This window comes from Stegodyphus dumicola, chromosome 12 (genome assembly GCF_044657685.1).
Source record: "Stegodyphus dumicola isolate Sdum_Otavi_A_Nest chromosome 12, ASM4465768v1".
Lineage (NCBI taxonomy): Eukaryota > Metazoa > Arthropoda > Arachnida > Araneae > Eresidae > Stegodyphus > Stegodyphus dumicola.
Genome location: NC_140779.1, coordinates 46,731,781 through 46,756,657, shown reverse-complemented (window position 1 = coordinate 46,756,657; position 24,877 = coordinate 46,731,781). Strand labels below are relative to the sequence as shown.

At 33.3% G+C, this 24,877-nt stretch overlaps 1 protein-coding gene across 2 annotated transcripts in view; it reads left to right on the top strand.

Moving 5' to 3' along the window:
* Nucleotides 1-23,926, top strand: part of LOC118196181 (glutamyl aminopeptidase-like) — a 122,292-nt gene extending 98,366 nt beyond the window's left edge. For both annotated transcript variants that reach the window (XM_085827685.1, XM_085827686.1), the window contains 4 exons: nucleotides 2,107-2,274; nucleotides 14,239-14,379; nucleotides 20,221-20,293; nucleotides 23,597-23,926. In XM_085827685.1, coding sequence (XP_085683811.1) covers nucleotides 2,107-2,274; nucleotides 14,239-14,379; nucleotides 20,221-20,293; nucleotides 23,597-23,737 — 523 coding nt within the window. In that variant the 3' untranslated portion in view covers nucleotides 23,738-23,926. The remainder of the gene's footprint in view (nucleotides 1-2,106; nucleotides 2,275-14,238; nucleotides 14,380-20,220; nucleotides 20,294-23,596) is intronic.
* The last annotated feature ends 951 nt before the right edge of the window (nucleotides 23,927-24,877 follow it).

Here is a 24,877-nt window from a genome sequence, read left to right as displayed (position 1 = left end):
TTGCCAGTCTTCCCATTATACGTAGATAGCTTCAGTGAGGGATGAAGAGGCATGGGTAAGAACTTAAAACCATTGGAATTGTTACCTGCCGTCACTACGAATTTCTTTAAAGTATTAACTTCTTTTGCAACTGTAGAAACCCTGTCATCAATTTGTTGTTCGATTTGATGTTGGACGGCCGAAACTCTTTCTTCAATTTGTTGCTCCCCCTCAGAAATTCTTTCTTGAATTTCTCCAACTTTAACTGTATCTATTTCTTCCTTCCATAGCCTCGAACTTGTTTTCTATTACGCAGGTTATTTTTCTTTTCATTTCCTCTTGATCTGCTTCAATCTTTTCCTGAAGAGCCTGCATTTCTCCTTTAACAGAAACTTGCCCAGCTCCCATTCTTTCTTGGCCAGCATCCATCTTTACCTTGATTGCTTCCATATCCTCTTTAACAGAATCTTGACCAGCTTTAATTTCTTCTTTAAATGGAGGAAAGGCTGCCATCAGCTGTCTCAACTGCTCTTCCATCCCTCTTGTTACTGGCAATCAAATCCCACTTCTGACACAAAAATGTGTTGCGGGCGTTCGGATTCGTACTAAATTGAATGCATAAATCCGATGAAAAGTGAATAAAATTTATTATTATCAGAACAAATAAAACAAAGTGCTTAAATTTCTTCAGAGATAATCGTACAATATCTCACAGTAGCTATCTTTTAAACTACTGTGACGTTCAACAGAACTTATTTCAAAACAGAGAAAGATAATCCGATTTCAACACGAATTCGCTACAGTAAACAACAACAATTTTCCAAAAAACTGAACTGAGATTTTTCCTCCCGCTTTTTATAAGCTTTATAGACAGCACGAGTATAGTCTAGTATTTTCTCGATTTTTCCCGGAAAGCTTTTCCTTCAAATAAGTTTCGTGCTGCATTGCACGGTAATAGAAAACAATTTTAATTAATTCTATTTAAAATTAGCTAAATCAATACAAAAATCGTAACTATATATATATGTGCGATGTACCAGCTTTTGTCCGGAATAAATAGATTGGTAAAGAATCATAAATGTAGTCGTAGCTTAAATTATCAGACGATAAGTTTAAAAAACAGGATCCATTTATTATCATTCAGGAGAAATAGCAATTACAAAAATCTGATCTCCGGAGTAAATAAAAAAGAATTATTAATAACTTTTTGTATGAAGTTTACTGCATCGTTACATTAAAAAAAAGACCCCGATATTCCTTTGCGAGTCCTTTTATAGCCTCTGGAAAGGCGGAGCTTCTAAGAAATGACATCAGCCTCGTCAGCCAATCCAGTTCGCTTTAAATATTTCCAGAACATTCTATAACTGTACGTGTAGAAAAGGCGGGAAAAACAACTTGACTACGGGGCTGTGGATTTAATTCCACGTACTTTCAAATAAAAGACCACCGCCATTAAAAATGAAAAAGAACATACAGTTAGAAATTTAAGTGTAATTTTGACTATGGAATTTTATTATTACAAATATATATATATATAGATAGATAGATAGATAGATATAGATATAGATATAGATATAGATATAAACATTTTAACGAACTTAAAATATTTTAATTTTGCAACATTTTTTTTACTACCATTATAATCAGTTTCATTTTATGACAGTTTCTCTCTGAAGTCTGTTCATATATTTCAAAATAAAAACTATTAAATTTAATAATGGAAGATTCTTAAAAAAATCAACTTCATTTTGATACAGTTTCATCACACGTCTGTCTTGTTTTAAAAAAAGTACTAAGTTAGATCAGGATTTTAATGATTATAAAATAATTTGCAACTGCAAGAAAGAAGTGAATTTGATTAGACATAAAAGTTAAAATAGCAAGCTTCTCTTAACATCCACAATGCCTAAACGTATTTTCATATTATTTATTTATCTATTATACATATATAGTCACATTTTAATGTATATGAAGATTTGTTGCAGTATACGATTCTTCCATTGTTTATCACTACTATATCATATTTTTAACATTTTAAGATTCTCCAGTTATAGAACTGTGACTTTATTTATTGTATGCCTGCTATGATTTCTATTAATTGCTTATCCTATAAATTTACATTGCAAGAGTTCCCCCGAACCTGCGTAACGCCGTATATAATGCTGGTGTCCAATATGGTGGCAGAGAAGAGTGGGAATTCTGCTGGCAGCAATACCAACAAACACAAGTTCCTTCTGAAAAATGGCTGCTTTTAGTTGCTTTGGGAAAAACTCGAGATCGGTCATTACTATCTCTGTAAGTTATATTTTTCCATTTTAAATTGTTTTTTACCAGTAAATTTTCATGCACTAATTACATATTGCAAATATCGATTAAAAGATCGAAACTTTCTATATAAGATGTTAAATGTAAGAATTGTTCCAACAGCTATACTAAAGGCAATATTACTCTTCAATCTTTCATTTGGAAAATTGTTTTAGAAGTAATATTGATTTAAATAACTTTACATCTATGAATAATTTCTATTTTATTGAAAATTAAAAGAATATTTACTTCAGCTATATTAATAAATATATTAATTTATGCTTATTGATAATTATTTTATCATCTGAATTTTTCATTTTTTTATTATTATTTATGTGTAAGATAAAAGTTTTTAATGTAATAATGCAAGATCGTGTACATTGTTAACTATTAGAACTTAAACACTAACAATAATAAAATATAACAACTAACATGCGTTTACATATTCCTTATCATACAAAGCTGAAATCACAGAAACTTCAGTTACGTTATAAAATACAATATGCCATGGTCAATACTGAATGTGACCACCATGTGTAGTATTAACCACTGCAAGGCACAAAATCGATGAGACTCCGAATGGCATTTTGGACTTTTGTAAGCATCTGTAATTCATTTGCAGATTTCATATTTTGTAGCCACTGATGTTTTTTGCCATGCCAGGGTATATGACACCATAGACCAGGCATATTCATTCGCAGAAAGAACAGGTAAACACACGCCGGCCTAAGCAGAGCCATAAACTACTGTATGCAGAGGGAAGCCGCCCTGTAGGTACAGAGGTTAGTGATATTGATTGCCGTGCCGGTGGACCCACGTTTGAATCCTAGAGAGGACATGAATGTTTGTAAGAATGTAGTGCTTGTGCGGTAAGGTAGGACTGAAAACATACGGCGAGCCGAAAGTCATCTCGAGACATTGAAGCTGGGGGAAGAGGGTGGAAGACACTCGGACTGACTCTCTGTGTTGTTCTGCCACAAAATTGGGGTAAAACTTCACAGTTAATGCTGCGGGATTATACCTGTACAGCTAAAGAGCCATTCCCACTGGAGAGCTAACGGAGACATTTGACGTATCCGACCCATCTCCAAAACCAGTTTTTTTTCTATAGGGCAGCAAGTTGAAAACTCTGAACTGCAGGCATAGCGGAGCTAGTCGACACATGGAACGGACTCTTAACTCAGATAAACCCCAGTGGGAACGGCCCTTAATGGTGAATTTCATGTACTCTGCCTATTTCTACCTATATCTGTATGTAGAGGGATGTCAGATACTGCGTGCAACTCACAGTGTATACAATGGCCATATATATTGTGGACAATGGCCCCAGTATGCTTCAGAAGATATGGATTGACAATAAACTTTTACACGACTGTAGTATAACGCTGACTGATCAGAATACCAGATAAACGTATTAGAAGCGAGCAGAACTCGTATCTTATTTCTACCATACAATAATCCTCGGTGCTGGATTAGTATGATGATGCATATAGCAAAATTACAGCGACCTCTTCCGCTGGAGGGGCATTTTGAGCCTATGTCTATAGCGATGTTGCATACGGAAACGGTATTTGTTCGAGAAGATGAAATAATATTGCTCATACTCGCAACATCCTTTTTACAAAAACTTCGATATCTTTTCTTAAAAGATATCGAAGAAGCATACAGAAATTATTACATATCTACTTTTAAAAAATACTCTCTTGTGAATGACACTCTGCCCATTTTCTTTGTTTTCCCTTCAACTATCCTCATGATGCTATAGTTATAAGACTGTAAACAATCATTACAAATAAAGCATTATTAATGAGTATTCAACCTTTATATCTGTAATAATAGCTTGCGTTCGCTAAGATGTTTGAATCGGTGGCTCATTGTCAAATATGATATTTAAATCAAATCAAAGAAAATATGTTGCAGAAATATATGTTCTAAAATACTTTTAATATAGTTGCAACAGTGGGGAAAAAACCTGAAAGGTTTCAGATTTTAAATTAAGTCCAAAGGGGCGTTTTTTTAACATTTTGTGTGTTACCTTTGTTTATTAAATATCATGTCCTTTGCGCTTAGACCATGAAATTCAGTTCAATAGCAATGACGCAAAATAATTTTAAAATAGCCTATCTTTAAAATTTCCGATATTTTAAAATTTCCGATTTTTTCTTTAAAATTTCCAGTTCCACGCGCTGGAGATAAAAAGGGTTTCCCCCCCACACACACACACGTAGAGTGTTGCCATTGCTTGCTTTGAAATCCTTGAGTTTGTTAATCAAAAACTCGTTAAAGTTTTACAAAATATGAAATCGATAATAAAATAAATTGCAAATTTCAAATTTGGTCTTCCACATACGCATATTCTTAGGAGGATTACATCATTCAAAATTCTATGGCTCTATGTACCGTTTTTTTATCACAATGCGAGAAACATTTATTCAGATTTTTCATTATTTAATTTCTTCTAATATAATGCAGGACTCTAACATTTGGTGGCAACAGTTTGAAAAGTGAAATGGGCATTTATAGAGATTCAACGCAAAATCGCAAACCGAAAACAATAGTCCTTCAGGGACAAAGCCTCTTTGGACTAATAATTGAACGTAAAAAATAAATCATCTTTTATTAGCAAATTTATTTCATTCATATTTCACATTTACCTCATTCTCATAGTATTTCTGAAGTTTTACAATAACGCAAAATTATAAATATTATTAAATTAAATTTTAATAAACTTCTATACCTGAAATGTTTGAAATAATTTGAAATTTGTTACAACTTTTATTCAACAATTATTGAAAATTAAATTCTGAAACAATAAAATTTTAAATTGACAATATTTTCTTTAAAAAATGTTAAATTTTTTAAATCCAATATAGTAAGTAAAATAGCATTACGCATTCAAATTTTAAAGTAGCATTAATTATTAGCACTTTTATATAATGATAATCTAAGACATTTACAGCTGCACTAACTAATGAATCACTTCACAGTAATAGAAAAATTTAACTTACTCTATTAGCAAAAATATGAAGTTAAATGAACCAATAAAATTAATAAATGCCAAAATTATTTAATTTAATTATCTAAGTAAGTAAATTTAGATAATTACATTAAATAATTTTTGCTAACAACAATTTAATTTGTTTCATAATTTGCGTATTAAACAAAAACTAATCAAATCCAGGTTTATAGAAATTTAAATAGCACTTGTTGAGAAACTTCAAACCCACTGCACCAGCACCAGTTTTGAGTTTTCTGATGACGAGTTGTATCACGATAAACGGAAGTGAAAATATCAGACAGTCAGCTGAAGGCACATTCTTGTAAATATTGAAAATGTTGACCTTCAAAGCACTGGAATGCTGAATCCTTTAAACACTCATTAAATGTCTTTATTATAAACCAGTTGACTGTATTCTAAAGAGCTGGAATCCTAGGTCTTTGAAAATCTCACTGAATCACAGATGATGATAGCACAGATGATGAGGGCAATTTTTCCCACTTCCGATATTGGACAGAATGTCCAGTATCGAAAATCATTGTTTCGTTATGGATTCAGAAAATAAAAACAGTAGTGGACTCGACACAGGTTCATTTAATCCTGGTCAGTTACAAAAATCGAATGATTCAGAAGTTGATGCATAAAGCGAGTAATAGTTATCGAGGCCACCTGAACGTTTTATAGATTCCTGACGTATGCTACCACAAATAACATGGCGCGAAAAAGCGCCTGTTCTTAAACGCATTTTAAGTAGTAGCGAAGCAATGCAGCAAATGTGACGTGTTCGAGATGAAAGCCGGATTCAGAATACTTTGGTTTTCGTTTAAATTTATTTTATTCGGTAAATTTTAAGTTTCTGTGATTATTATTAGTTTAAACCTAATGTAAGTGCGTGCCCCATTACCATGCAAGAATCATAAGATATGGATTAATTTTTAAAGGCACTGCTTAGAAGAGATGTTTAAGATGAATTAGGTGAGAATGAATGTTACAAGTTGTAATCTTACAACTAAAGTTTCAGTCCAAACAAAATTCGATTCATGTAACGAACATTTCTCACACATTATCAGTCTCTAACAATTCTATAGGCCCATAGGCTCATGCCTTGAGAGAATACGTCTAATCTCTTCCATCCACAGATAACTATAGACAAGCATCGTCCGCTTGGACCACAAGGAACTTGAGATATTAAAGAAACACGCACGTCTTGCTTCCACCAACTCTTAGAGGCTTTCGTCTGCTTGACTCCGTTCCTTTCCATGTCTGGAAGCTATCTGGGCGTTGTCTCAATTGCTCAGCACTGTGCTAAGCTGTGATGACGTCACCTCCCTAGGTATTCGCTGAATTAGCAGTCGTCGATGAATCTACCTCTACATACATAAGTTATTTTAAAGTATTATTTGGTGCAATTAGTTTGTAGAGACATTAGGTATTTTTGGAAGCAGGCAAGATGAAAAATTAGCAACGCCTTCACCGGGAATCGAACCACGGACCTCTCAATGACGCGCTGAACGTGCAGACCAGTACACCATGAAGGCTTGCTAAGAAGACGGGAGAAATACCTTATAAGTTTTATTTTAGAAAACTCTTTAGCGGAATGCATCCAAATTTTGGTACAGCTCCATTATACTAAATTTGAAGATTACACCATTTATCATACACGTGGCATAGCAAGTAAAGGATATGTAAATTTTCATTTATAGTCTACGTGGCTTCACCAAAAAGCAGTTTTCGGAATATTTCCAATGGACGTCTATAAGATCTTAATGTCATTTTTCCAATTATGACTGCTGAATTAATAAGGCATTTAAAAGCAATAAATACTTTTCTTTGTAATTCAAATCACTATTTTCCAATTGATGCAATCTAAAATACATTTATCAGGTTCAATGTTTCTTCTAACCTTCTTCGGAAACATACAATGACCTGACTAGAACAGAGAGCTTACTAAAGCTATGTTCACTAATTGTAGTAAGTAGACAGGATACAGACGAAGGGTATACAAAACCCTTTATTTTTTCTTTATATACAATGACTTCCGTACTTCGGAATACAATGACCCTCCACTCGGGGTCTAACTTAAAAGATATCAAAATAAAACTAAACTCTAATTTAACTTTAGAATAAGATTGGCCTTATAATAACAGGAAGCGTATGTAGCACAGAGACTGTGAACACTACAATACGTTTAATTTATCAAGAGGATTAAAACCTCTGGCCTGGAAGGCAAAGTAGCAACTGCGTAACTTCTAAGGTAAGCGGCCTGCTTCGAACTCACGGCTTCCTCTCTTCTGCTTGGCAAAAAGGCCACACTTAAATACTTGGCGTTCGCCAGACAACTTTGCATAAACTCCTTCACGCTTATAATTCTGGCCGGAAGTAGAAAATAAGAAGTCATAGTAAAGATTTAAAATAAAATAAACGTTAGTAAAACTTAAGATCCTTACATACTTCCCGCCAGAGTTAATTAGTTTGAAACTGAGGTCTAAAACGACCTTGTTGAAAACTTTTAGCTCTAGAAACTAACGCGAGGCCAACCTTTTACAATCATAACTTAGCTAGAAACTAGAAAATTTTAAAAGAAAGAAATTTGTTACAATAGCAGCTCCCGGAATATACAACAATCTTTTTTCTTTTTCATCTGTACTGCATCTAAACAGGAGCTTTATTCAATTCTGGTTCCTTCCAGAGATCTGGAAGGAAAACTAGTTTAATGAAATGTTACAGAATGACATTGCAAATAACATATAGAATATACTTTTCTTAACATTCTTATTTCATTCATGACTATTTTAATTATCTCTCCCCGTGCTCTCTGACATGTGTTGTAAAAACACCAAACACGAATGTGTTTCTGTCTATGTGTTCAACACTTCCTCCTACAATCAAAACACTAACGTGTTAAAATTCAACATACGAGACCTCTTAACACACCCTAATTTCAACTCTAGACCCTGAGGTACTATTCTGAAAGTGGCTAACTCTAAAGTGTAGCGTCAGAGAGCCTAACTACATCATTCAACCTTTAACACATATTCACCATGATTTAATCTTTACAGTCACACGAATAACAAATTTTTTAACATTACTTTCACTTTTACCATATCACGGTATTTCTAAACATTCAAAATAACAGTTCACATGTATACAAGAACATATCAAGATGCCGTTAATTTTACACATTTGAAAACATACATTAGTAGTACATTGTTAACTTCTATTCTTTTCAAAGCAAGTGCCAATTCTTTCTACATTGAAATAATACTACATTTCAAAAAGTCTTTCAGACTAAAACTTCTTTCTTGTTAGAATGTTTTAAATAAAATTTATACAATAACTTTTTACAATATTTAAGTCTTTATACAACGCTATTATACATCAACTTTAGTTTTACGCGCGAGTAATTGAAAAACATAATAAGAAAATCGGTCACAACTCATTTCTCGCCCTTTTGGCGATAAAGGTAGACCTCGCATGAGGTAAAACTTCTTGAAATCTGCCACTTGCAGTAAGAATGAAAGATTAACTTAAGTTTGTAAAGTAACATAAAATTTTACTTATCTTTGTAATATTCAGACATCCTTTTCTGGGCCCAGTCTTTAAAGGTGCTGCAGACCGTAGCTTGGTTGATCCTCCTTCTTGTACGGGCTCGCCCTTCAGTGCTTGCCTCTGGAAGCTTCCGTTTTTCACCACTACGGCCACCCTTGAACATCTTCCTTTTGTGCTCTGCTTGTGGTCTTGGCCGTTTGAAGGCAGCTGGTCTTGGTGGAACCGGGAAACTTCTGTCGTGATCCTGCTTGGACCTCGTTGTTGGCCGTTCAAATTTTTCTTGTACTTTTTCCTCCGCCGCTGATGGCCCTTCCGCAGTTCGGCGACTTTTGCTGCGGAGAGTTCTGTCGGATGAGTCAATCTTCCGTTTCACAGCCGGGTTTATAGTTGCCGTCCTTTCAACCGGTCTTTTCCACATACGTCGTCCTTCTCCCTTCTTCATTCTGGGGGTGTTCGTGAACTCTGTTTTTTGGACGGTGGAACGGCTTCTTTTTCTTTGTACCTTCAATTTTTCCGCGGGGCAATTTTCTTTTCACTTGCTTCTGTCTCTCATTGGCTTGCCCTTGTACTTGTCGTTTTCCCACCTCTGGAACTTGTACCTGCGGTGTCTGCCGTACCGGATCCTGCAAAAGATCTGAAAAGATTTGCATTTTATTACGATCGAAGTAGGGCTTGATTTGATCCATATTTGCGGAACAGGTTTCACCATTTCTTGCCTTTAACACTACAACAGCGTGAGTTATTTTTTCTATAACATATGGTCCTTCAAAGCGTGGAAAAAATTTGGCAGTTTTATCTTCTGGTGCTGAAGAAAGTGAATGCTTAATTTTTAGTACTTCATCCCCTACTTTATAAGGTACTCCCCGTCGTTTCAAGTCATAATACAATTTTTGTTTTCTTTGTGCTACTTCCGTATTCTTTTTTGCTTCTTTTATTAGTTTTTCTATATCACCCATTTTAAATTCTGGGGCTCTTTGTTGGACATAAAATAGTTTATCTAACGGTGTTATAACCTTTCTGCCTAGAAATAACTCAGCAGGAGTTTTGCCCGTTGTATCATGTTTTGCGGTCCTAAGGGCGAAAGCAAATTCATTGACATAGTTATCCCAGCTTTTATGAAAATTTTTAACATAACTACGGATAATTTTCACTATATTTCTGTTGACCCGTTCCGCTATATTTGATTGCGGCCGATACGGGACCATTTTTAAATGACGTATGCCCAGTTTTTGGCACATGTCTTCAAATATATTACTTACAAATTGAGGACCATTATCCGATATAACTTTTAGGGGCGCCCCGTATTTTAAAATATATTTATTTAAAATAGAATCGGTAACTAATTTCGCGGAGGCTCGTTTTAAGGGAACAATTTCGGTCCATTTACTAAAATGATCAACTATAACAAGGAGATAGCGACTTTTGTTTAACTGACTTTTTGGGAAAGGGCCCAATAAATCGATGCCGATTATTTCATTTGGAAATTCGGATTTAATACTATTTAGAAACCCGGCCGGGCGGAAATTAATATAATTAACGGCTTGACATGTTGGGAAGGACTGGACATACGCCCTTGTTAACTTTTGCAGTTCAGGAAAGTAGACTGCCTCGCGTACGCGTTGGATAGTTTTTCGAATACCAGCATGAGAAGCTAAAGGGCTGTCATGGAGCTCTTGCAGGATATTTAATCTAAGACTAGCTGGGATAACAGGTCGAAATTCGTTGTTGGAATTCGTAGTTTTTGTATAAAATAATAGACCATCTATTAGTTCGTAATGGGCCGCCCTATTTCTTATCGCCACAATATCTTGGTGGCTAAAATTTTCAGGATCCTTCAAATACTCATAAATACTTCCAAACTCAGGATCCTTACCCAGTTCGGTTATTACAGTTTCTCGGGAATTTATTGTACACGCTGTCAGCATTGCAACTTTTACGGTATTACCTGTTCGTCTAATTTAATTCGTGACAGGGCATCTGCTACGATATTTTCCTTTCCGGGGGTATGCTTGATTACCAGATTATATTCTTGCAGCTTGAGTGCCCATCTTATTAACCTTGGGGATAAATTTTTTCCAGAGTACAATCTAGTTACCGCCGCACGTTCAGAATATACTGTTATCGGCGCCTTTCCAAAATAGACTCGGAACTTTTGCACTGCTAACAGAACTGCAAGTGCCTCTCTCTCGGTCGCGGAATAGTTTCTTTGTGTTTGATTTAAAGTTCGGCTAAAAAATGCCACTGGCTGCTGATTTTGCGAAAGTACCGCTCCTACCGCATATCCGAAGCATCCGCTGAAATTTCTAAATTTTCATCCTTTTCAGGAAATTTCAACACAGGGGCTTGCGTTAATGCTTGTTTTAATTTTTCGAAAGCACTATTGGCTTCGGCCGTCCACGAGAATCTTGCCTTTTTCCTTTTTAATTTTAACAATGGCTCAGCGATAGCCGCAAAATCTTTTATAAAGGACCTATAATATGAACAAAGTCCTAGAAAAGAAGAGAGCTTCTTTGCCGTGTTTGGAGTCGGATACTTTTGTACAGCGATTATTTTTGATTCATCTGTCTCGATCCCTTTTTGCGATATTTTGTAACCTAAATATTTTAATTCAGGGGCTGCAAATTTGCATTTTTCGACATTAACTTTTAGACCGGCCTCATTTAATAAAGAAAACACCTGTCTTAAATCCTGTACATGTTGGTCTAGATTATCACTAGTAATAATGATATCGTCTAAATAGATAAATGTGGACTTTCCGAGAACAGGTCTTAACACAATGTCCATGCATCGCTGAAATGTTGCTGGGGCGCCTGAAAGGCCAAACGGCATTCGCAAAAATGCATAAGTGCCAGACTTGGTTATAAAAGCAGTCTTAGGCACGTCCTCAGGCCTGATCCCTATTTGAAAATAACCATTCGTTAAGTCTAAAGTCGTCATAAATTTGGTTGATTTTATGTTCCTTAAAATTTCTTCTATAATCGGTAACGGATATACCGGATATTTCGTTATGGAATTTAATTTACGGTAATCAATAGCGAATCTGCACCTTTTTGGATGCTCCATAGGATAATCATTATTTTTCTTACATAAAACCACCGGACTAGCATAACTACTTGAGATAGGCGTTACGATCTTTTTACGTAGCATATCGGTAATATGCCATTCTATAATTTTTTCCTTATTCTTATCATACCGGTATGGTTTTTGACGAACCGGCAATACATCTCCGGTGTCAATACTATGGTTAGTAACCTGGGTAAATCCTGGAATATCACTAAATAAGGAAGCAAATTCACTTACCACTTGTCGGATTCTATCTTGCTCGTCATTAGGCAGGTGGTCAAGATTTAACCTTGGCGGTTCAACCTTTTCTACACGCACTGGTTTCATCGTCAGCTTAAGAGACGCTTCATTAAAATCCAGTGTAGCTTGTGCGTCTGAAAGAAAGTCTATTCCTAGTATTAAGTGTGCTTGCAAATTCTTTACTATAAAAAACATCACCTTTACTTGTTCGTCCTTGATACGGATGTACAAAGGTACTTTACCTACGCACTTACATTGTTCTCCTTGCGCCGCTAATACTGTTGTATTATCCGCATTATATATGCGGTATTTGCGAAAATACTTTCTAAAAAAGACTTCTGCCACACAGGAACACTGCGCGCCGGTATCCAGGAGTGCGGTGGCCGGGATATTATTTACCAAGACTTCAATCTTCGGAAGAGTTAAATTTTTCACCATTACTGTATTTAACTTGTAGGAAGAGGGGTTTTCGTGGCCTTCGGATTTCCGCACCCTCTCGTCAGCAGAAATCCGTTTTAGTTTAAATTATTTTTCCTTTCGGTGCTTTCCTTCTTTCTCCACTGGCCTTGAGACTTTTTTCCTGGGTTGCTATTGAACTGTCGACGTTCGCCGGCTGTTTTTGAATGCTCGGGTTTCCTTGCCCACTGATTCGCTTTTTCTCCGTAGCCATGTGCTTGAGTTTGCTGTAGTCTTGGCGTACCAAATTGGTTTCGCTGTTGATATTGGCGTCTTCTTTCGACGTCCGCCGTTCTTCTACTTTCAAACTGGATTGCTAGCTCAAATAATTTTTCCAGTGTAGTCGGATTTCGTAATTCAATAAAGTCTTGCACTTGGGGTAGTAACCTCGGCAAAATCACTTGAATTATTTCAGGATCCGGACGGTTTCCATACAAGAGCTTGAAAACGTGAATTTTTCTTAAAACAAAACTCGAGAGGTTTTCCATTCTTTGTTGATATATACTGAAAAGTTCTGTTTCTAATTTCGCACGATCCCTTACAACAGGGAAGGCTTTTAGTAGGGCAGTCTTGAAATTTTCGTAGGTATAGGTGGGACTTCCTGCTTGACCCAAGAGACTTTTGCCGATACATTTGAACCAGTTAAGCGCTTGGCCCCTCAAAGCGCTGGTAGCTAAGGTAACTTTTTGAAACTCGTGCACGGGGTAGAGCATGAAGTGGTCATCCAATTTTTCCAAAAAACTGGTTACCTGTGAGTTTCCATTAAACGTTGCTTCTGGTTTCATCGAAGCGCGCATGGTCTGGACAATGTACCCAAATCCTTCCAGGGCGGCAGCTGGCATTTCTGGATTCTGAGCCGTTTCTGCAGGCAGCACAGGTTCTTCTTGAAACTCGGCCATGGTTATTCTTCGTCGGGCGCCACTATCAGGTTCAATGTTTCTTCTAACCTTCTTCGGAAACATACAATGACCTGACTAGAACAGAGAGCTTACTAAAGCTATGTTCACTAATTGTAGTAAGTAGACAGGATACAGACGAAGGGTATACAAAACCTTTTATTTTTTCTTTATATACAATGACTTCCGTACTTCGGAATACAATGACTCTCCACTCGGGGTCTAACTTAAAAGATATCAAAATAAAACTAAACTCTAATTTAACTTTAGAATAAGATTGGCCTTATAATAACAGGAAGCGTATGTAGCACAGAGACTGTGAACACTACAATACGTTTAATTTATCAAGAGGATTAAAACCTCTGGCCTGGAAGGCAAAGTAGCAACTGCGTAACTTCTAAGGTAAGCGGCCTGCTTCGAACTCACGGCTTCCTCTCTTCTGCTTGGCAAAAAGGCCACACTTAAATACTTGGCGTTCGCCAGACAACTTTGCATAAACTCCTTCACGCTTATAATTCTGGCCGGAAGTAGAAAATAAGAAGTGATAGTAAAGATTTAAAATAAAATAAACGTTAGTAAAACTTAAGATCCTTACACATTTACTTGGTAATATATCCAGTTGGCAATCACGAGCATTTGCAATAGTTTTATAGTAAACAAAAGTTATGTCTGACACTCATATATTACGTATCTCCCTACAGACTCGCTTGGCTCCCGTTATTTAAAATTTATTTTTCTTATTTTCTCTTCTAGGTATTTAAATTATTCGTTGGACAAAGACAAAATAAAACCTCAGGATACATACTTAGCTGTCTCTTATGCTGCTGTTAATCTTATTGGTCGTTCTTCAACGTGGGCATTCATTCGTTCAAATTGGGTTCTGTTATTGGAAAAGTATGTAATTATTTTCGTTTGCATTATAAAATATCTAATACAAGTTTCAGTAATTTGCACTGCATAATTATTTCTGACACATAGTATCTCACAAAACTGATGGAAAAATTGTGATTTATTGCAACCCTTATTTTTAGGCTCCAATTAAACTTTAGCATTACCACAATTATAGGATTTGCAATGTAAGCAGAAGATCGAGTGATACCTGTGTTGAAACATTCATAGAATCCGAACAGATGAGAATATTTTTCCGGGTTTTTTTTTCCGATATTTACAACAACGAAAGATAAATATAAAAATTTTTGGCACTAAAAGGAGTTTGAAGTTTGATACCCTCAATTTTATTTTCACAGATGAAAGCCATCTGAGCTTGACTATTGACTTTAATTCATTTTGGGAAGGTAACTTTTATACATTTCAATTTGTTCACTAAAACGGAAGCGTACCAAGGAGTTCATACCAGGGAGTATTTTCCTAAAGCTTTATTATTTGGATCTTCAAATCACTCAAACCATAATTTTGTACAAATGTGCGCTTAAGTAAACCAAACGGAAGGAACGCAAAAATGTCATTGTAGAAGCATGTTCAAGGATTCATACAGTATGCTCATATTTTCACGTTATTGAAATAATAGGCAAATGTAACTGATCTCATATCAACATTAAAGTTGGCTGAAAATATTTCGCATACACACTTTATACAAAATATGCTCCGAAGGCTCAGTGTCAAAGCTTGAAAGCATGATGATGTTTCAGTAAGTCTTGCAAATCCGTATCTAACTGATCAACGCTTGTTCATACATAGAACTTAATATATCAGAAACCATAAATAGTTTCTGTTCAGGGGCATTTGTATATTCATGATGCTCATTCAGCATATTTTGAATTTTAAAGCAGATGTTCTTCATGCTTAAAATATGAAATAAAAATGTGATAATTTTGTCAAAAAGTAATATCAAAAGAATATTTTCTGAGCATTTACTGGAATGAAAAAATTATCAAAAATTTTTCAGATTCAAGATTTAAACTCCTCTTGCTACAGAAATGCACTCAAGCCATCTTTCATTTTGAGAAAGCAATATTTTATGCATAATTCTTCAGGGCGCAGGTGGCAGCTGTCTTTCAATACATCGCGTATTTGGTTCTGGACAATTTATTTATACATCATCAGCATTCAGAATTCTACAGACGGGGAAATAATTTTTAAGACTGCCTTCAGCTGTCTGAGTTGAGTTCAAGCTAAAAGATTGTGTCCTAGCACGCATCATTGAGAGGCATCTTCGTTTTGAATGTAAACTTCAGACAATAAACAGTAACGCTTAATAATCAAAGGTTCGAAACTTCGAAATATTTTCTCAGAAAATAAGAGTGTTTCTGTGAAAATTACAGCCGTAGAGATCTTCAAGTATTCCTTCAGGTTTTACTACATGCTTTATGGAAAAGAAGCTAATCAGATGGTTATTTTCAGAAAAACATTTCTGTTATCTGGCAATATGCTGCTGCTGTTAGTAGAACGAGATCTCCAAAAATCACTTTCATAGGAAAGAAAAGCCATTTGTTCTAGATCAGCGGTACTCAAACTTTTGACTAACGCGTACCATATAAACAAAAAATGAAAGCCTTTAGTACCACCACTACAAATACTACTACCAATACTACTCTTGAACAAAGCTCAGATCGCATAAATTGCATCGTTAGAGAAAAAAACTCAATCAGGATGTTGGGGTTTTAATTTTTGGAATTTAATAGTTAAAAATACTTTGCTGCTTTGTGTACCACTTATTTTTCCCTTTGCGTACCACCGGTCGAGAACCCCTGTTCTAGATCATACACAATGTAGACATTTTAATTTTCTTCAGGACCTTATACAAACGTTGCGTATACATGATTTACTCAAACTTCGATGAAAATATTTTTTAAATATAAGAGCAAAACAATTTTACTTTACAGTGTGCAATAAATTGTATTCAACAGTTTTTTATGTAGACATGCTGTAGATATATATATAAAATCAATTTTAATTGTCATATATACGAAGAAAAATTTCTCTGCTCTTCTAAAGGTTAGGAAAAGGGATAGACATTTTCATTTTTTTCCCAATTGTCTGTTCTTGGAAAAAACATGCATCATTTTCATATCTTTCAGTTCTGAAAACCATTACAAATCCCAACTTATGAAGGAAACTATAAACTAGAAAAGAAAGCTAAAAGCGCTATAAAAGAGAAGGGGAAGAAAGTGTCCCCCGTGCTCACCAAGAAGGTGATCTCCTAACAGCGTAAGGTACTTCGAAATCGCCATATCCTTATTTAGAAACAGTGAGCCTCTCAACGGAATCGAAGAGTTCTCTAAACGTAAAGCACAATATTATTAATCAAGTAGTATGTTTATTAATGGAAAGTCTGTAAAAATAGTAATTCGACCTGCTAATAATTTTGTTTCAGGGAAGGAAGAAAAACTTTAGTTCTCTTTCTCAAAATTCACGAAACGTACGAATATTAAATATTGAAATAGGTAAATGATTGATGAGAAAAGCTGAATTTTAACGCCCCTAACGATCTAAATATAAACTGCAAAAATTAAAGTTGTATCAGCAGAAAATGACGAAGGATTAAATATAACTAAAAAGTATATCTCATTTTTATAAACCATGATCTTCACTGATGGTATAATGAATATATAGGCAAAATATTGACATTTTGAAAGGAAATTAGAAATCATCGTTGCAACAGTAATGATGAGCATACTATTATGAATACGTAGCTCTGTATGTTGTTTCTAATTTATGAAATATATAAAATATCTTCTCGTTTTCCAGATATAAACACCACTGAACATATCTTCCGAGAAACGGAATATAAAATTTTAAAATAGTTTTTCTTTTTTAGGTATAAGGAAAACGTACAGTTGAATGTATGCCAGAGAGCTTAAAATTTTTAATTTTTGTTTTTTAAAATATATGTTCTATAATTTTATAACACGATTTTCTCGCTCAAAAGAGAAAATACTAATTTTTATATTCATCATTTTAATTTGAAGAAAAATATTTAGTGTATTTTAGGAACTCTTAAGTATACATATACTTCAGAAAAAAACCATGCTTTATAATTTCAATTTAATGCATTCAGAATTTCTCACACCATTTTCGGAAATCAGAAATATATATTGGAAATATATATGGGATATCCCATCACATATGTTACATTCTCGACATATCTTGTTAAAAGTGATGGTAATACAAAAGTATTATTCAAAAATATAAAAGTCTAGTTATTAACTCTTTCGACCTATGTTAGTTTCATTAAATTTTACCTAATAGTTTCCTGGTTGTAAATAATTATACATTAAAACGTTTTTGAGAGAATAATAATACATTTTAAATGAAATTTTTCATTAACTTTTTATAGATTGTAAAGTTGCGCTCTTCCAACCTGCACGCAACAAAGTGGGACTGCTGAGAGCTGAAAATAGACCAAAGTCTTGAGAAGGGTTTAAATCCCTTTTATTTAACTTTCGAAGTTACAAATGCGTGCTCTTGACGCTCACAAACTACGCCGACGCGGCGGTAAAATAAAAATAAGAAACTAAAAAGAGATAATAACAAGTGACTAACTACGAGGCTCTCTAAACGTAACTAAACTCACCGCGTTCTAAAATACCGCTGATAATTCAGCAAACTCTGAATATAACGTTGAAAGATTAACAATTTGCCGAGGCAAGCACACAGGCCGAAATGCGTGGTTCTTCAATTTCTAACTAGCCACTTCCACACTCGTGAAGCAAGAAAGCACACCTTCGAACTCGTTTCCTTTCTATTTAACTCAGAATACTTACGCTGATAATTTGAATCCTTGCGCGTTCTACTAAAATTTACATACTCTGGCATTGGCAATTCCAGGGGAAAGTAAGGCTTGACAGGAAAGATAGTTTAAACTTAAAATAAATGTTAGTTAAAATAAATATAAACCCTACAAGATAATTACATTAATAATTATTTAGTTCCTTTTCTCATTCATATCAGATTTTTTTGAAAATAAACATGGTTTTGGAAAGTGAAAGAATTTAGCAGTGTCAGCTTAAAAAACTAAGATTAATAACAGCTTTAAGAATTAAAACGTTTTTGAGTGAATAATAATACATTTTAAATGAAATTTTTCATTAACTTTTTATAGATAATTACATTAATAATTATTTAGTTCCTTTTCTCATTCATATCAGATGTTTTAAAAATAAACATGGTTTTAGAAAGTGAAAGGATTTAGCAGTGTTCGCTTAAAAAACTAAGATTAATAACAGCTTAAAGAATCGAATATTTAAAGTTAGAAAAAATAGCATTTTTTTGTATAAAATTCGATTCCATTTATTTTATTTTAATTTAACATTAATGTTTTAATTTTTATACCATCTTATTTATTTTTTCTCTTAAATTTTTTTCTTAGGATTAAATTAATAATTTTATAACTTAAAATGTTATCCAAAAAATCAAAAATGTTAAATTTACAAGAAATTTTAATGAAGACTCGATGTTTAATAAATTTAATAGCTCTTCCATTTTTTTGTATTACTCTTGAAACGCTTCGATGAAAATAAAAGCCTAAGTAAATGACTCGAATAGGTATTTTGGCCTTTTGATTAATCTGAGGGAAGGTGAGAATATTTGAGAAATTAAGCTATTTTTATTCTTGACAAAAACTAAATAATAATTAGTAATAGATAAAATTTAAAGTAATAATAAATACAACCACTAATATAAATACTTTACTTATGGAAATCAAAATAAGTTTTTTAGCATTGCAGCTTTACAAAACGATAAGGAAAAGCGAAGTCATAACTCGCGCATAATTCTCTTCCTAATTAAAGTAATGGTGCGCTTAGAAAAATGACATGGGATTGAAAATCTGGAGTTATTTCCCTTTGTTTTTTATAACCTTTTAATTCTCATTGCCTTTTAACAAGAATAATTCATATTTTAAGAACAGCGAAAAGGATTTATATACATTAGCTTCTTCAAAATTCTACATCATTTCTCAACTTTGAAAGCGTAAATATCATAGTAAAAAAATAGTTCTTTAAACTTAATTATACTAGAACACAAGGTTTAATAAAATAATCTTTCCTAAATGAATATTAGTGAATGTGTGTATAGAACAGGAATTAACCGTTTAAGTTTTGATAGGACAACAATTAAAATATACAACAGATTATAATGAATAAAGACCATATTTAATAATTATGATTGATGAACTCAGAGAAATAGCGAATTTCTGGTAGATATACTCTACTTCCTGGGTTTTTCACGGTGTTTTTTTTCGCGTCGTCAGTTTTCAACAAATGGATCATAATAGTCTCAAAGTTAGACTTATGTGAAAAAGGAGGATGCCTACCTTCTCTTATTAAATAATTAATACCATTTTAGCAAAGGTGTAGGCTATGAAATATATACTTTACTATTTTGAAGAATCTGAATTATATTTTTGTTTTCAAATCTAAACGCGAATGATTTTAAAATATGAAAAAATTTAATCCTTCCTTAATTTACCTTACCCAAAATTTAAACAAAAAATTTATATTTTGCTACTTTCTATTTCAAAAAACTTATTAAGAGAACTAAATATATAGTTCAAAACGTGTTAGTATTCTGCTTGTTTCAATATTTTAAACATATTGTTATTATTATTGTCCTCCACTGTTGTTAATGCTTGTTATTTATTATTTGTCTATTTTAATATTGTCTTTTTTATTGTGAATATATGTTATAAATTTCATAATTCATTTGAAAATTCTTCTGTTTCTTAATCTTTTTCTTAAATAATCTTTCATCTTTTAATGTTTATTCCGATTCCAGTTTCTCTTTTGCATTGCCCACCATTATAACTGAAGGTATTTCTTACTTCAGTACGCAAGCGGATTATGATGAGGTCAGTATTCATAAATCTTCTTTAAATATTCATCTTTAATAATAGGTAATTTTAAGCGAATAATGTTATAATAAATTTATGCACGAATTTATAAATTAAACTTTATTTTAAAATATGTTAATTGAATACAAATTTGAAATTCAAATTTAAATTATTGTTCTGAAGAATCAAATATAAAACTTACATACGCATAGTTGATTTGTTTCACTACAAACTTTTAGTATTTCCATATTTGTATTGCATACAAATTTATTATTTGGTATCTGTGAAGCAAAATTTGTCAGGTTCCTGCGCCAAACAAATGTTCTTAAATTAGTATAAACAGTTATATACAATTGAACCTTCCGTTAGCGAACATTTACGAGATTTATAATCTTTTGTCTGTTATCGAGAAGCATCAGAAAAAAAGAAAAATCTCTCTTGCAGCAATTTGTTTGAGCAAAATCAGTTTTTATGATTACTCAGTTAGAAAGCAATAACATTTGCAACAGCAGCCTTTTAATGTAATATTGAATATTTTAATTATTCTTTTATCTTTTCTTAGCAGACAGAAATAGTGTCTGATAAGAAAAAAAATATTTTTTACGTTTTTCGTTATGTGTTTACAGGATTGCAATGTTTACCATGAAAAACACAGCACATTTTCGCCAAATCCTATCAACCAAAATTTCAAATACCATCCAGGTTTACTTGCTCACCAAATTTACTAATATTTATAGTCTTAAAATACTTTAGTTTCATTACCGACCTACAGGATAAGTTGCTAACACTGGTTATTCGACCTGGGTTCAAATCCTAGTCAACGGGCTTTCATGGTATTTTCAACGCATACAGTTAAAAAAAAAAAAAATTCCTTAAGGGCATTATTTTTCTCCAAGTTCTTTCCACCACAAAAGCATCCCTTTCCTTAGGCAGATAGTCTTCGAGTGCTTTGCCATAATAAAAATACCGAACTAAACCTTAAAATATTCTGCCTTTTTTCTCTTTTCTTAAAATGAAAGTATTTTCCAAAATCTACCAATTCTATTACAAATAAGCATCAATGTCAGTCTTCCCTTTTGAAGCCTTACCTTCAATGCAATTTTCCCAACTTTAAAAACACTGATTTCGTTTTTACTCCCTTGAACGAAGTAAAAAGTAAATATTGTAATCGCGAAAAATTTCGGGTTTAATATTTCAACGGAAATATCTATTTTGACAGCTATCGAATACAATTTGTCAGGACTTGTGTTTCTCTTGATTTACTTTGGAAACATGGTATGCCCTGAATAAGAACAGGGAGCTTACTCAAGCTATGTTCAAGATTTGTGTATAACAGACGACGCAAGCAGGAAGGGTATACGAAACCCTTTATTTTCAATACTTTACAGGCACTTCCGAACTTCGGAATACAGAGACCAACCACTTGTGGTCTGAACGTAAGAATATAAAACTACAAACTAAAAGCTAACTTTGAATTAGTATACAAATGCCTAGCACTAAGACTGGCCTTTATTTAAAAAGGATACATATGTAGTACGCCGAGATGCTGAAACTACAATACGTTTGCAAATATCAAGAGGGATAAACCTCTGGCCTTAAAGGCAACCAGCAACCGAGTGAAAACTCCTAAAACTGCAGTGGCAAGCGGCTTGCTTCCTAAAACTCCTTCTCTCTCCCTCACTCTTGGCAAAAAGCCACAACTTGGGCGTTAGCAAGGCAATTTGCATAAACAAGTTAAAGCATTTAATTCTGGCCGGAAGTAGAAAATAAGAAGTGATAGTACAGTTTTAAAATAAAATAAACGTTAGTAAAACTTAAGATCCTTACAAATTTAACGATCTTTTTGAGTGACATCTGTACGTAAGGACAGAATAAAAACTTTTCCCCCAAAAAAATTATAAAACTGATTTAAAATGAATTCTGAAGAATAAAGAAGTGTTCAACCGACTGTGATTGCTAGTACATCTTTATTCATCACATTCCGTAGTTATGTATCTTTGCTACTGATCATCGGTATCAATATTTTTCATTAGAATAGAATAAGATACTAGCAAGAGAGAGAAGTGAAAAAGAAATATGCTGATTATACTTCGACAGTTATGTTAAGATTAATTCAGTTTGTGGCTGATTCTATTCTTATTGACTAATTTAGATATTAGTTTGAAAATCTTAATATTATTATTGGCTGAAGCATTCTGTCGTTGCATTGTTTCATTGTTGGCTAAAGCGTTCTGCACTTCATGAGAATCATGTAACAGGAATAATTTTTTTAAATGACTCAACTTCGTGAGATTTATTGTAAGTATCTTACTGCTTTTGGGATAATTATAGAAAATAAACAAATTAAAACAGAGATTTAAAGGGGGATTAAATATTAAAGTTAGGATTTTGTTTTACATACGTTTTATCTTACATAAGTATTGTGATAAGGTCGCATATAGGTTCTTTGTCTAGGATGAATGATTTCAGAATGCAATCGTACCTTTTTCAGTTTATAGATGAAATACTGTCGCAATGAGGTGCCTTTGTTAATGAATCCGGTGGCAGCTTCGAAGGTCACTCCAAGGGACAAAGAGATAAAAGAAATCTTTTCATCACGGTCAGAATATGGACACCTTTGTTATGTACGAGTGAAGGAATCTTTTTTCCCGGGAGTTCAGCGCAAGTAACGACTCAGTGAGATATAAAAAGTGGTTTCCTGAGACTTTTTCTGCTGGAGCTATGGGCATATTGGCCCGCTAGAACTATAAGGTATTTCTGCCACTTTCTTGGCATATACCTTCGTGGTGTCTGCAGCCTGGGCGCGTATTCCAGAGGTCCGTGGTTCGATTCCTGGTGAAGGCGTTGCATATTTTTCATGTTTCCTGCCTCCAAATAACCTAACGTCTTTATAGAACTATAAATCTTCGTGTATAATGCGATAGAGCATTTTTCCTGTTAACAAATTTCTTAAATTACGGGACTGAATGTACCCAAGTCCAACATTGTCTGAGTATGCAGTTGTTATTTTTTTTTAATTTATTAAATATCTTGTTATTGTTATAACTTGAGTTAGAAGTTCATTTCAACCCTATATTACAACTTGGTATTTGTGTAGCTGTTTCGGTCACTACAACACAGTATGTAAATATAACATAAACAATAAAAACATTACATTGTAAATCAAATAGCGGAGCTGAATAGATTTGTAAATCTCGAGTTTATAAACTGTATTTATGCAATTTATTTTTTCACTTTCTTAAGTCTATACTTCTGTCCTGTGTTATCTGATTCGTTATGAAATATTTATGATTTTTTTAAATTTCTCTTCTAATTTACTAGGTAAAGGCTTTCTTCAGTGAAGTAACCGTGGGTGCTGGTGAAAATGCTTTGAAACAGAGCCTTGAGACTATAAAAGCTAACATACAGTGGCGTGAAAACACCGAAGCTTCTGTCACGAAGTGGTTACAAGAAAATATATAAATGACAGTTTTGCTGTCAGTTACTGAAACATGAGTGATAACGATTACGGAGAGTAAACTTTAAAACCATGTTTTTAAAGAACCCATTTGATATTTTTGTCACACATGTATTCTCTTTTATAAATGTAGAGAATGTTACTTTTCCTAATTACATGTATCACGTGGCACATTAAAATATATCTACAATCGGTTTCGGGAAATTTCTTCTGGTTTACGTATATGGCGTCAGTAGGCTTCAAAATGATACATCAATAAGGCAAAAAAGAATTCTATATTCATTTTGTTTGCTTTATATGTTGAAATTCTTTAAACTTCATATTTATTTCACCACTGGGATCATAAACATTTCCTTGCAGAGCATTTTAATATATTTTTCATAACATCATTCATACAAAATATAAATAATTACAAAATGGTTATTATTGTTTGCAAGACCTCTTTATTAAACAATTTATAAAAAGGCGTAGATTTTGAAAGCTTGATCTTGTTTTAAAATGTATAGTATTTTAAAAACTGAAAATAATGAAAGAAGTGATACAAAATGCTTTTTAAAAATTACTTACAGTTACAATTATTTCTTTCTAAATTTAATATTTAGTCAATTACAAAAGAACTTATCCAACTGAAAGTGTGAATTTATTCGAATTTTCCAAATAGTGCTTACGAATTATGGTTAAGAAATATTTTATAATTTATAGAAATGTTTTATAATTTATAGAAATGTTTAATTATTTATAGAAATGTTAATTTATAATGTTTAAGTATAATTATTTTCATATCATATTAAAATTATTTTTTAAATTCTAACCGTTAATTATGTAAATGATTTTAAAATATCTAAATGCTGGGATATAACTGAATGTTAAAATGTCACTTACAAATAATTAATTATAAGTAAACTAAGTGAACTTTTTATAGTCAACTAGGTTAGTTAAGAGTCATCACCTAATACATACGAAATTAATTATATCTAGCATAGTAAATATGAATTTTGATGTTACGGAATTTCTTTACAACCCATAAACTCCTTTATAAATTTAAATTAAGTTATGAAAGTATTTTACAAATTTTTAAATCAGTTATTATCAAAATTATTGTCAAATCAATGTCTCTTAAATCAACACTGTTCCCTCTAATCACT